This window comes from Lampetra fluviatilis, chromosome 6, assembly GCF_964198595.1.
Source record: "Lampetra fluviatilis chromosome 6, kcLamFluv1.1, whole genome shotgun sequence".
NCBI classification, from domain to species: domain Eukaryota; kingdom Metazoa; phylum Chordata; class Hyperoartia; order Petromyzontiformes; family Petromyzontidae; genus Lampetra; species Lampetra fluviatilis.
In genome coordinates, this window is record NC_136280.1 from 9,583,116 (window position 1) to 9,597,052 (window position 13,937).

The window sequence follows — 13,937 nt, forward strand, 5'->3', positions numbered from 1 at the left end:
CATCTGAGATGCTCATTTGTAATTCTCATCTTCTTGCAGCTTTCACGGTACGTGGGCTTGGCATTTCTGTTTTTTGAAGCTGGTATCATGCCTATGTTCCTGTTTCGAAATAAAACTTGGGAGTCTCGATGTATGTTCGCTCACCTAGCCACAACAACGTTTGCGGTCTGTACATTGCACGGGTCCGTTCAGGCTATGGTAGTGCTGTCTCCAGGAGGTTTCACAGCCACGATACTTGTACGGTGATCAGAGGCTGTACAAACGGATCGCTTCGTCACATACATCCAGCACCTTTATATATTTGCACACATATGTTACGTGATATACGGAAGAAGCAAGTACGATACAAATAATATAATTTGCGAAAATAAAAATGTAAATGTGGATAAAACAGCTGCAGTCAAACAAAACATTCATACCTTAACAAGAATGTGTCTATTCAATTGTTTCTGACATAACACACGCAACATGTTCAAATAACTACATTATGAGCTTTGTATATGAATGCAGAGACACATATTTGCGTAAAAACTTAAATACTAGCAGAGGGACAACCAGGAGAGAGAATCCACCCAAGTGCAGGGCCACTGGGCAGATGGATCGATAGAATCTTCTAGCGCAGGTCGAGGAGGCTTACGACATCGCAGGATCCAGCTCTCTATTGGCCATGACTGCTGCTAACGAGACTGATTTTAATTGATCAACAATGTCAAGCGGTGACTTTGAGGCCAGCTTGAGGACAATTTATAATGTGAACCTTATGGCGGGACCCGGGGTCCCCATCAGCCCCCGGCTCTCGCACAAACTGCGTTGCGACGTCATTGTATGTCTTTTGAAGGCGAACGATGCGGCAATCTATTCCTCTCGACGAGCTCTACACGATGCGCTGATCAAAGTTGTGTTTCTTCTGCGCATTCGTCCTCGCTGCTGTGCTTGGATGACATGACAACAGAAACAAAATTACGATTTTGACTTCCGTTTACCTGGGACCCCGTTGTCCCGCCATGAGGTCCACGTTTTGCCCATGTCGGTTCTGGTCTTGTGCTCACAACTGTGACATTCAAGCCAAATGCTCGTGGTCCAAAACCACTGTGCTTCACATTAATCCCGTCTCGCTGCTATCGTGTACACAACTGTACACCCCTGGGGCTTTGCATGGAAACATGATGATCCGTACTTAAGTGGAATTTCTTTAATTTAATCAAATGTATCGTGGCCTGCCAGTGGTCACCACCGTCATCTCACGTTACGCAGATAGATATGGGTGCTGTTAATGCGGTACTATTTCGGACATCATGCGGTGTGACCTGAAACAGAATTCATGCTTTTTGTGTTGAGTTTGCTGCCCCCCCCCAGCACCTCCGATTAGCACGATTGGCTACGTACTGTGCGAAAGAAGTTTAGCATAAAGTACATACTAACGAGAAATTATATTGTCACAGACACTCTTCTGTGAGAACACTTACAAAAAATGTTTTTTTTTGCGTGGGGTCTTAAAATAAGAATGCATTTTTGAGAAATGTAAAGGAAATAAAAGGCTCTAAAAATAAGTATCTTTGTTATTTTGCCATTGCGACTCGGCTGTTATCACGCAGAAACATCTCTGGGCTTGGTGTGGTCTGTACCAGCTTGTAAACATAAGAATCACACGAAGGTTATAACCTCCGTGCACGAGGGTCACGTTGACAGACATCCTGTTGATAACACACCCACCGAGATATGCCACATGTACTGTTATTAAGCACTGGTACAATAATATCACATCGTCACCGTCATAATAACAATAATGTGTTCGATGTATTTCCAGGACAACAAAAGTTCGCAAAGCATCGCAATATTAAAAAAAAAACTCTACCCGAATGTCATGAAACCAAAAAATACACCACAAGCAATTTTTCAAACAACCAACTCTCACACATCAACCATTCCCCACGCATCTCGAACAGAAGTTAAAGTCCAACCGGACGGATGCGAATTCAGGCAGCTGCGCAAGGCAACATCAACAACAACAACAACACACAGCAACAACACTCCCACGTATGGTAAACAAGCCGCGCGTATTGACGTGTATCATTACTTTCCGTGGCTTATTATGGAGTGAATACAATTTTCAAGAGGAGGGGGGGGGCATTTTTTCGTGCATTTTTACAGCAAAACTTCGCCGAACGTGAAAGTGGTGTGGGTGACTAAACGTCGCAATCCACTGAACCAGAAACACAATGAGAATATTTACTTATACTGGAGGAATCCGATTATATGTAAAGCTCTTTTGCACACATGTCCAGTCGGGACAGGTCAGTACGTTACAACAAACAATACAAAAACACAACGGGAGTGCAATGTATAGGGCAGGTAAATAAACCACTTAAAATATACAAAATAAACTACCTTTCGATTTAAAGCTTTCGTGACTGCAGGGATTAATCTTCTTGGTTCTTTCGGTAAAGTCACGTAGAAGGGAAATAATAAAACAGCTGTCTTCTCGACAGACCTGTCTCTTCACCTGAGGACGGCTGCTTGCGTTGTGGCCGAAACGTCGTGAGAATTATTTTATTATGTTTTATTTTTATTATTTTATTGTTTCCCTTCTACTTGACTTTACCGAAAGAACCAAGAAGATAAACTACCTTTTTATTAATCTTACCAGCTCATGCCCACTCAGCTATTCGCTTCACTTTCAGTAACAGGCGTCCGCGCTCACTCACTGACCTGATGATGATGATGGTGGTGATGGTGATGATGGTGGTACGCTCAGCACAAGCAGCTTAACAACAGAATCCACCTTCCCCTCTCCCTGCTGCCTGCTCCACCTCTCTGCCGTAGGGGTGGTGGTGGTGGGTGACCACGATTCCGACGCAGACCCCGCAGGCGATGATCCCGTGCCGACCAAACAGAACCACATCTCTGGTCCCCGCTGCTCTTTGACGTGTCCATCCCCGTTGCCAACACCCCGACATTCAGAGTTCACGTACACCCGCACGACCGCCTGCTGCTGCTGCTGCTGCCCCTCTCCTCCCAGAGAGCCGTGGCTTTGCGACACCACCGCCTTGACCGCGAACATTTCGCGACCGGAGGCGGTCACCCCACGGGGGGGGGGGGGGGTAGAGGGCCCTCTCTTTCTCAATTCCCCGTGGCCAACGCGACCACCCCGTGGGCTCCCCGCCTCTGCCGAGGTCTTCCCCTGCCAGCCACCCACGGACGAGCGCGTACGGCCAGGAACAGCAGCAGCAGCAGCAACAGCTGATTTGGAGCCGTGAAAACTCGATGTCCGTTTCGTTATCTCGCCGTCAGATGGCTTTCCACGTCAGCTCGCCATCACTGATACCACCCACCCGCAACCACCCCCCCCCACGCCACTCGAATCCATCACTCAATCGAGGGCTGTCGATCGCGCCAACGTTTTCAGGAATTGTAACCTTTGTACCCACCGCCGTCTCCCCCGTGCGACGCACTCGCAAATGTCCCCCAAGTTACCGTGGCGACTGCGGTGTGTGGATGTTGGAGTGGAGTGGAGGGGGGGAGGTGGTACGGGAGGCGTGGGTAGAGTGGGAGGGTCGGGAGGTGCAGTCGACCGTGGCTACCTCCCACCCCACCTAACGCAAGGGGACAGGTACGTGTACAACAACAGCAGCAACATCAAAGGGCCCTCTCTGTCACCTTGACCGTCAAACCAGGTGAGGTCACGGCTGTCTTGTTAACACGACCGTGGCCCTGAATCACCTCGAGGCCACTCACTCACGCCATTGTTGGGTTGATTTCTAATTTCGTTTTGCTCCCGTTTCTTGCATTGCGTGGTTATTTAGCGCGGGGGGTTTTTTTTTTGTTCGCTACGTGCGCTATTACGAACACGGTTCACTCCAACGTTCTTATTTGCGATTAAGGATCCACTTCTCACACGGCAGTGCAAAAGAGCCAACGTGTCAGAGAACGGCTCACGGAAGCAGATATTACAGAGCTACAGTACAGTACTTCTGAAATAATTCAAAGTGCTTTCGGGTCCACGCAGTAAGGAGCATGGATCAGCACTCTACCACCCACGCTGCTAGGGACAGGAAAAGCTCTTCACATTGCGGTCAAAACGATCATTTGGATTACCAGAGCTGGAATTTAGCCCAATTAAGTAGTAAATAAATGTTAACGTGCAGATTTTTTTTTTTGGAGTTGTAGTCATGGGTGACTGAACTGAAACCATCAACTCACTGCACTGGAAAACCCGGTTTAATCACAGACGGCTGCAGGTAAACCGAGGTTCTAATCAGTGTCAGCGCAGTGCTCCCGCCTCTGCTGAACAACCCGGCCACCTCCCGCATGAAGTCAACCTGCCGACGACATCAACCTCCGTTTTAATCAAGGCGGATGGATTCCAGTGGCCGTCTACGCCATCTGGAGTTGGGATGAGCAATTTGTAGAGAAGTGAACTCAGCCCAGTGTCATTAGAGAAGCGATGTACTCCTGTCGTAACCCAAGATGTATCATTCTCTGCCAGTCATGCCCTCTCGCCAAGATATAAAGTGTCACTAAGAGCTGAACTAATTTTCTTTCACGAAACCATAGAGGTGCAGCTCGGGGTTAGGTAGATGTTCCTATGATTGAAAATACAGTAGCTCAATAAACCATTTGCTTCCCAGAAAAAAAAATTGCGACACAAATAACTTTGTACAACCTCGATGTCATATTTCAGAACCTAAAATGGGGTTGAGCCTGGTAAGTACATTTATGGGAGACTACCTGGGAGAATCAAAAATTGTAGGTTTGGGCTGCGAGCTAGCTCGATTATCATACCGCAATACAATCTTGAACCTATCTGTGAAGAACTTTGAGTGATAACCCGTTATAAGCGTGGGTTTTCTCTGAGCACACCCGATTCCACCTTCATCCCAAACACCCATCAACGGAATTGGCCATACATCCCAGTGCGGTACATGACTCCTGAAAATAAGTAATATTTAAAAATGCTTTTTTAAAAACACGATTTAATGAAACGTACCGTACAAGAAATGGTAGCACTCCACGACTCCAGGAAGTGGCCCCGAAGCTTGCCATAACGTGGTGATTTACAGCCAACGTTAGTTAGACCCAAGGCGAAACATAACATGTGAAAAAAGATGGTTTAAAAATATTTTTGTTTGATAGAATATAGTATTGTCATCGGTATGACATAAGTATACCAAGTTTGCAGTCGATACCACATTGGGAAGTGGGTTAAAATTGAGTTACAAGATTTGAGGATACGACAAAGACAACAACAGACAGAGTGAGTTAAATAAAAGCGTGTAATAAAAATAACAACCTAGACACTGAGTAGGGGCATTATTGTTATTGTGTCATACAACACCACTGTGACCCTTAGAAACATTGGACACTGCTTTGGGTTAGCACCATAGCCACCACCCCACGTGATGCGACAACACCTTGATCACTTTGGTCACTGCACCTGTTCCATCACCACTGCTCACGCTGGCTCAGTCGCATGCTATGTGTTTATTACGAGCCCTGTGGGAAGAGCAACTGCAGCAGGTCGGGGCATGAATCATGGCCACACGGCACACAGTGCACGGCTAATGAGATACAATGCGAGGATTGCTTGGGGCGAATTAATTGGTTAACATTGATTCTAGATTTGAAGCTTTCGTGACTGCAATTGATTCATACTCTTTGTTTTTTTTTCGGTAAAGTCACGTAGGTAAAAAGTTAAATTAAATAAATGAAAACAACTAAAATCTAAATTTAGTTATTTTCATTTCTTTTATTTTTTACCTACGTGACTTTACCGAAAAAACCAAAGAGTATGGCTAACATTGGTTGAGGATAATGCCGTGCTTCTCAAATTGCGGCCCTGACGAACCCTCCCCACATATGCCACCTGACTACAACGCCCAATGGCCAGGTGCGTGCCATAGTGGCTTGATTTGCAACCATCATTAGACTGATGACAAAGGGCTGTAGAATACACACGCAGGGTGATATATCAGAAAGCAAACAGGTGCGATTGTAACAACGGGATCAGTGCTCCCATCGTGCCTTGTATGTCACTTCACATCACCGTACCACGTGTATAGGCACATCGCTTTATTGCAGAACACCATCTCAATATAGTCGTAATTGTGGCCGTATTATTTTATTCATCAGTAGGACAAGGAGACGACAGTATTCCAGTTTAATACGAGTTTTGGAAATCCATTTCTCTCGAACTGCTTCTTGTGTTTAGTTGCCCTTCCCCGTACCTCCGGTTAGCACAGTGAGCTCCGTACGATGCGAAAGAAGTTCCGCATACATAGGTGTATGAATGATCAGTAGAGTAGAGCCATGATTGCCCATTGCTGCCTTTGTGCCTCAGTGGCAATGTGCGGTTAAGTCATCCTGATCAATGCGGGGGTAGTCTGACTGAATCTACTCGGTAGCAATCACAGTAGTGCGCTGGGGAAACTCATAAACTAGACACTAACACAAGGGGGCAGTGGTCGCTACGCAAACGTCATTTTTAAAAAACATACGTTTATGACACGAGATGGGGAAAGTTTTTAATATCATATTCTTAGGTTTTTTCGGTAAAGTCACGTAGGTAATTTTTTTTTTAATTAATAAAAGTAAAATAAAAATAAAATACCAAATGTGTAAAAAGTATATAAGCAGAACTCTATTTTGCGCCTGCACATACATATGCAAATAAAAGTATGTTTAATTCAATCTGCCCACTTGTTTTTCAGAATATATTATCCTGCAGGATTTGCTTTATAAGCAAGCAAACGCTCGTTTCGACCTTCTGGGTCACATGAGCAGTCAGGCTTATACAAATGCTGGTGGGTTACCATATGTTATTGGCAAGAGCACTCCATCTAAACAATGAATCCCCGTTTAAAGCGAAACAAGCAATATGCTGCATGATGTGTTGTTGTAGAGCATTATGGGTAAAAATATATAGTACACGCAGAACTCTGTACTTTGTCTCCAAAGATGAATACAAATGTTTTTGTCGATTGGCTCTCCAGGGCAAAATTATCCAGCAGCAAGTGTTTAAGACTCTGTTCATCAAATCTATCGTAGATTCAATGATTTGCTTTTGAGTTAAAACAAATTACTTAATGACAACATCGTGGAGCACAGAAAAACCAGCTGCATTATATTTGTAAATTATTAAATTTGTATTACATATTTTATAACTATTACCGTTTGACAATAAATGCCTAGGTAGAAGAGACTGGGATTGGGAGTAAATGTGGCCTATAGTCTGGAGGGCCTTGCCTGAAAGTGTCATCTGCTAAGTCAGACGACGCAAGTATTGTCACTTTTTTGTAAATAATTACTCGGTTTCTTTTACGTTGTATTTGATAGTTATAATACTGCATTATTTTATTAATCTCCTCATATCAATTACTAATCTCATGATGCATGCGTTGACTAATGTGAGTAAAAAACACGTTTTAAATTGATATGTATTATATGGTACGGGTTCATGTTACCCTTGCATATCCACCAGTGGCCACTACATTCACATATATTAAACAAAATCTAGATTTATCTTCTTGGTTCTTTCGGTAAAGTCACATATCCCCTCCCTTTGATGCTGCTAATCCTGCATAATGCACGGGCATAAGTAGTACTAATCACATACCTGCATTTCCCATAAATATGCTAAATTCCTCTTGATATGCAAATTATTTTGTCAAGGCGCCCTTTCCCCCCCTTCCAACCCAGCTTAAATATATGCTCCAAGCATGGTGCTGTTTCATTCAGACGCTGTCGCCTCGACAGACCTGGTTTTCACCTGAGGACGGCTGCTTGCGTTGTGGCCGAAACGTCGTGAGAATTATTTTATTATGTTTTTTTTTATTATTTTATTACTTCCCTTCTACGTGACTTTACCGAAAGAACCAAGCAAATGAATCCCTGCAGTCACGAAATCTTTAAATCGAAATAAAATCTAGATTTCTTGAATCAAATCTTGACCATGAATCATGACAATTTATTGAGTCACCGTAGGGGGGGGGGGTGTGAATCATTACACTCTATACCTTTTTGCTTTAATACAGTTATTCAAAAACGTTGCGTAAGTGTAGAGGAATGTCCTAGCATCACTAATGCTAAGCACACTTTGGCTGAGGTTCAATACTGCATCTCTTGCATGCTTAGTGCAGTGTATATATAGTATTTTAATTCAACATAGTATATGGTGGCATTGCTTTGGAGTTACATTAACCTAACGATGCTTGCACAAAACCACTAAACTCAAATGACTGCAGTGTATTTTGTATGTGGATTATTTCCCACTGGGCGTCACCAAAACGTAGGGTTAAAACATTTGAATTAAACCAGTGATATACATAGCATCACATTTATATCGACTGCAATGTTTCTCAACCATCATGTTCTATCCATAAAGTCACCATGTTTCTCTGACAGCCTGAAAATCTGGCTTAACAATGTGAAATTTATCTTTACATTTTCTCGAATTTTATCCTGATTCTGATAGCTCACGGAGGAGCACAACACTTCGTATGACATAACAGCCCACAGAACAGGATACCACAGAACTACCTCTGAGATCCTTAAAAGTGACCTCTGGTCGACAGTAAATGGCAGCACTGTCCAACCCACTATATATCAAAGTTATTTTCGTTGCGTGACAATAAAACCTAGATTTTAATTGTCAGAGCTGAAACGTAATTTAATGTGATAATTTTGCGTGCAGTCGTTGGAGACTGGGATGAGATTATCAACTCACTACACTTTAAAACACTGTTTAAGCACAAGCAGCTGCCTGATTTCAAACCCAAGTTCTTAGCGGTGCCAGCTCAGTCTTCTGATCTCTGAGTCATCATCCGGCCACCTCAGTCTGTGAATTTAAAACTAACGGCATGGATACCAATGAGCACCACAATGTGGTCACACAGTGAAACTCTACTGGGTGCCAAAATGTGCTAGAAAACATCCACATCTTCATAAGAAAGGCTTGTAGGCCTTTAAAATGCGTGCATGATGTTCACATTTTTGAATAAAAAACGGATAAAAACAAGTTCATCTTCTTGGTTCTTTCGGTAAAGTCACGTAGAAGGGAAGTAATAAAATAATAAAAATAAAACATAAACACACTTCACCTGAAGACGGCTGCTTGCGTTGTAGCCGAAACGTCGTGAGAATTATTTCATTTTATTATGTTTTATTTTTATTATTTTATTACTTCCCTTCTACGTGACTTTACCGAAAGAACCAAGAAGATGAATCCCTGCAGTCACGAAAGCTTTAAATCGAAATAAAAACAAGTTGTAATGCTTTTTGGAAAAATGAACTTGATATTAAAAGGCAACAAATCAATGGATCTCAAGGGGACAGTTTTGAAGCGAAGTATATTACCTACTATGAGATCATCATCAGCCATGATCCTTCCGAGGCTGGATGAAGGCCTCCCCAATCTGTCGCCACTTCTCACGGTCTTGCTATGCCACAAGTCCAGCACCTGCACGTGAGTTTATTCAATCGCTCCGTCTCCTCTCGAACGCATTCCATTCGTTGGCTGCCACTCCATTATTATTCTTGACCATTGTCTTTCATCCCTTCTTGCAACGTGTCCTTATAAACCCACTTTTATTAACAGGTTGGATGGTATTATATTCTTGGTTCTTTCGGTAAAGTCACGTAGAAGGGAAATAATGAAATAATACAAATATAAAACAATACAATTCTCACGACGTTTCGACTGCAACACAAGCAATCATCATCAGGTTGGATGATGTGATTTACCTCCGTATGTTCTCTCATCCATGTGTTCCCCCATGCTTCTTTGCACATTTTTCAGTTTTAGTTCTATATCTATTTTTTTTGTTAATGACCATAGCAGGTCGTACACACTGATAAAAAAAACACCTTTCTTTTAATGATTTATGCACACGGACATTGACAAAGGAAATGGAACAAAAACTGAAAAGCTTACAGAGGCATGGAGAGGTTCTTGTTTGGATGAAACAGAGACAAAGACACATCGCTAGACAGGAAGGTAGTTCGTGGTCGAAACTTACAATGGAGTGGCAGCCAGTGGCAGCCAAAAGAGGGAACATCCCCAGTAGGACTTCTGCAATGGAGATGGAGTAATGAAAGCAGTTCTTTTTTCGATTTAAAGCTTTCGTGACTGCAGGGATTCAACTTCTTGGTTCTTTCGGTAAAGTCACGTAGAAGGGAACTAATAAAATAATAAAAATCAAACATAATAAAATACAATTCTCACGACGTTTCGGCCACAACACAAGCAGCCGTCCTCAGGTGAAGAACAGGTCTGTCTTTCCGAACAGGTCTGTCTTTCCGACAGACCTGTTCTTCACCTGAGGACGACTGCTTGCGTTGTGGCCGAAACGTCGTGAGAATTATTTTATTATATTTTTTATTATTTCCCTTCTACGTGACTTTACCGAAAGAACCAAGAAGATGAAAGCAGTTCTTCTGCAGGAGCTAGATGCTGCACGAGATCATGAGTGATTGCAATGGGGTGGGGAGCCCTTCACCCAGAAAGTGGATTGATCATGACTGACGATGAAAACAAAAATCCACGTTAAGCACTCGAAGTTGCCTTTGTTGCCTTACTGTCAATTGTCAGTAGGGCAGGAAGGGGTGGGGGTGGTGGCAATAACATTGTGGAATACATGGAGCTCCCGTATAGGTAGGTAACCGTGTGTGTAAGAAAACCAAGAAAACGATTTGGCACAAATTCTCATGAAGATTATATTGACCTTGCGTTAATGGTTAGCAGAGAGTTCCAATCTGTCCGCACGCTGAATTCCCCCACCCACACTTCTGAGACACTGATTAGGTTCCGCCTCCCACCATACACTCCCAGCGAACACTTATCGCATTATGCAACTTATAAATGCTTTCCGACAGAGTCAATCCTGAAATTCACGGTGGCGTTTCAGTGCATCAGAGCACAGGAATTTAACGGGCAGTAAAGAAAAAAAACTCAATTTTTGCTTGTGCCACAGCTAAACATCTCAAACCACTTGCGCCCCATGCAGCCACCAGCAAGACATACAGTGCAACCTCCCTGACTCCCGTTGGCAAAATATCCCTGCTTTGCCTGGAAGATGCAAAAACACCGTGACTCATGAACGTATCATCCTCCACATCATCATTTACCAAGGTCAGTCCACCGCTGGATGAAGGCCTTCCTATGTCGATCACTATTCAACATTGTCCCGTGATGCCATCACCTTTCATTGATTAAAGTATTGCGAAGAGTGTACAAACTTTCTTAAATCCACCAGCCATTGTCCACCCAGCAGTAGAAATTGGTACATCATAGTTGGTCGATCGGCAGGTTGCGTGTGGAGGGGTAAAGTGTGGGTACTCCCACCTCTATACAAAACGCATGGACATTCTGGAAGAGTAGGCCAAATACCATCTAGAGGGGCTCTCCAGAGCGCCCTCTTGTGCAGTCTCTTCTGTTAGGGGTGTAACGGTTCACCTCCACGGGGACTTGCGTCAATAATGTATTCTCTTTTGCCTCACTATCACCGTCTCGTTTGTACAGGTCAATACGCTTCATTAGACTAGGCGTAATGTCAACATTTGTTTTGCAAATGGTTTGCATGAAGTGAAAAACGCCAAACGTAGCACGTGATTTGATGGGTGTATCTTGAGCCTTATGCATCGCCTTCCCCAGCCCACAACTTACCAATGTGGGGAAGTATGGTCAAATCACCCCCATGACCAACATGGCATGGGGAGGTCCTCGTCCAGTCGTGGATTGACAAAAGGGATGTACATGCAACGGGTACGTTGCTGGTCGCAAAATAACTACGCATATAAACCATTGCACGTAAAATATATAAATAGGTAGTCATTATATATTAACTATTTCAGGGAGTTAAAGGTTTCACAAGTTATTGGCTTTTGTGGTTTCCTTGAGCTTTGCAGACATTTTTTTTTCTGCAGAATACTCAGTTATTGTTCCTTTATTTTGAGGTCCCCATTTTGAATGTTTATATATGTTGTTTTATTGCTTACTCCACTTCATAATACGCTGACTCTACCCCATACATCTGCTAACCTTGCCAGAATATTCTGCAGATTTCCAAGATTGGCAGACGACTCCGTTAATAAAAAAAAATAATGACTGAGTTTAATTCTATCAATCTATTCGCAAGTGAATGCGTCATTTAGCAATGGCCACCCTCCTACTCTGTGTTTGAGTTGCAAACCGCCACGCATGAGCTCGGCTTTAAAGTCAATGCTGTAAATTGTGAACATAATTATGTCATAAAAAGGATGGCATTCAGTGTGTGGCTACAAGAAAAAGTCTTTGTCGTGTTTTTCTCTGATTCACTGTGCCATCACAAGAGGCTTGTTGTTTCTGCCCTGCATTATAAGAATGCACTTCCTACACACTGGAGATCAAAACTTCACAGGGTCCTCATGCAGTTTCTATTTTTTTACTTGGTGAGAAAGTGGTCAAAAAAGCCATCCGTGTATAAGAACATAACGTGAATGAACAAGATAACTTGTTTTTGTTGTACTTTTCACGGTACGTACCATCTCAATGAGTGGACTGTAAACGCCAGTGGGATTGCATTTTCAAACTACACATCTTAAGCAGATTACCAAGCTTTTATATGTTTCCTATAGAATCTGGTACTTCTGCAAAGATTACGTCCCATCCAACCATTGCCGGCAGCTATCTCTTGCCTAGCAGGCGGAGAGCGATGCATCAATTCATTGATTAAAATAAGACGTTTACATTCATGATACATAGATCGAATCATTCATTTGTGAGAAATGATAATTTCGGAATTATGCAAATAATATGCCGATAAAAATATCACTGCAAGACGCCTTTGCATAGGGGAAACGCTGGCTGGAGGTTCTATTTGTATCACGTTTTCTAAGCCGTGTCTTTTTCAAACGACGTGCCACTGAATTTAGGCTAATGGAACTATTAAACAATGCGAACGTGGTAGAAAACTACGAGAAGCAATACAACAGCACAGTGGCGGCTCCTGAAAAATCTCTCAGGGGGGGCAAATGTCTGGATGATTGATAAGGATAAGGTCCACCCATGCAATGGATAAATTAACAGCTTAAGCATGTAAAGGCAACTTCACTTCTTTAATATTAATGAAAAATAAAGTGACTCTTACAATACATCTTGTTTGTTTCTATACTCACTATTATTACAATCCACTCAGTTTCTTTTATTAAAGATTCCACTAGGTGGCGACAAATAATATTGTTGGATGAAACGTGCTTACGTATGATGACGTAAGCACGTTAGTGCGAGCCCTCCCGGAAGCCATAGAGAATGCATTGCAGCGCCCGCCGTTCGAAAAAAAACATCTTTGAATGTAAGTCTATGGGAACACTCTGGGCGATTCTCAGCCGGAGTGAAATCGCCCAAAAAGAGGCGGTACTCCACAGAACGTAGCATGACGCTGATTGGACTATATCCAGAGGCACAGTAACGGCTCGCGAAACTCTGTGGTTGAATGACATTGGTGGTGCGTCGCCCAATCGCCCTAATGAAGAAACCGCCCCTGCAACAGCATGAGAAAGTTAAGTTCCTCAAATGAATCACGAATTAATCCAATGCAATCCAATGCAAATCAACGCAACACTGGGCAGTGGAATCGTTACGTGCCCCTTGGTTAGCATTAAAGTTCGATGTTTAAACTTACACATTTGCCCAATTATCATCTGTCAGTGCAGTTGCGTTCACAAAGGCAGAGGGTTCAGTTGGAATAGAAAGGTAAGTAGGGTTGCAACAACAGTTTAGTTTAAAAATGTTTTACTAGATAAGGCCCACTGAGCTATACAGATCTTTTACAGAAACGACTGGCCACAAATGATGGCTCGACGAAGTGGCTTAATCATGTGGAAATGTATCACATTCAAATACGCTAAATGCATGTTTCTAACTCACATCGCTGTGTATGAACTTTAAAATAAATCTGAGGTTT

General features: G+C 43.0%; 1 protein-coding gene across 4 annotated transcripts in view; it reads right to left on the reverse strand.

Moving 5' to 3' along the window:
• Positions 1-13,937, reverse strand: part of LOC144933133 (uncharacterized) — a 47,708-nt gene that overhangs the window by 29,287 nt on the left and 4,484 nt on the right. For 2 of the 4 annotated variants that reach the window (XM_078857714.1, XM_078857713.1), the window contains exon 1: positions 2,710-3,489. The exons of the other annotated variants lie outside the window; for them this stretch is intronic. In XM_078857714.1, coding sequence (XP_078713840.1) covers positions 2,710-3,061 — 352 coding nt within the window. In that variant the 5' untranslated portion in view covers positions 3,062-3,489. Of the gene's footprint in view, positions 1-2,709; positions 3,490-13,937 lie in introns of those variants that run through there. 4 annotated transcript variants of the gene reach the window in all.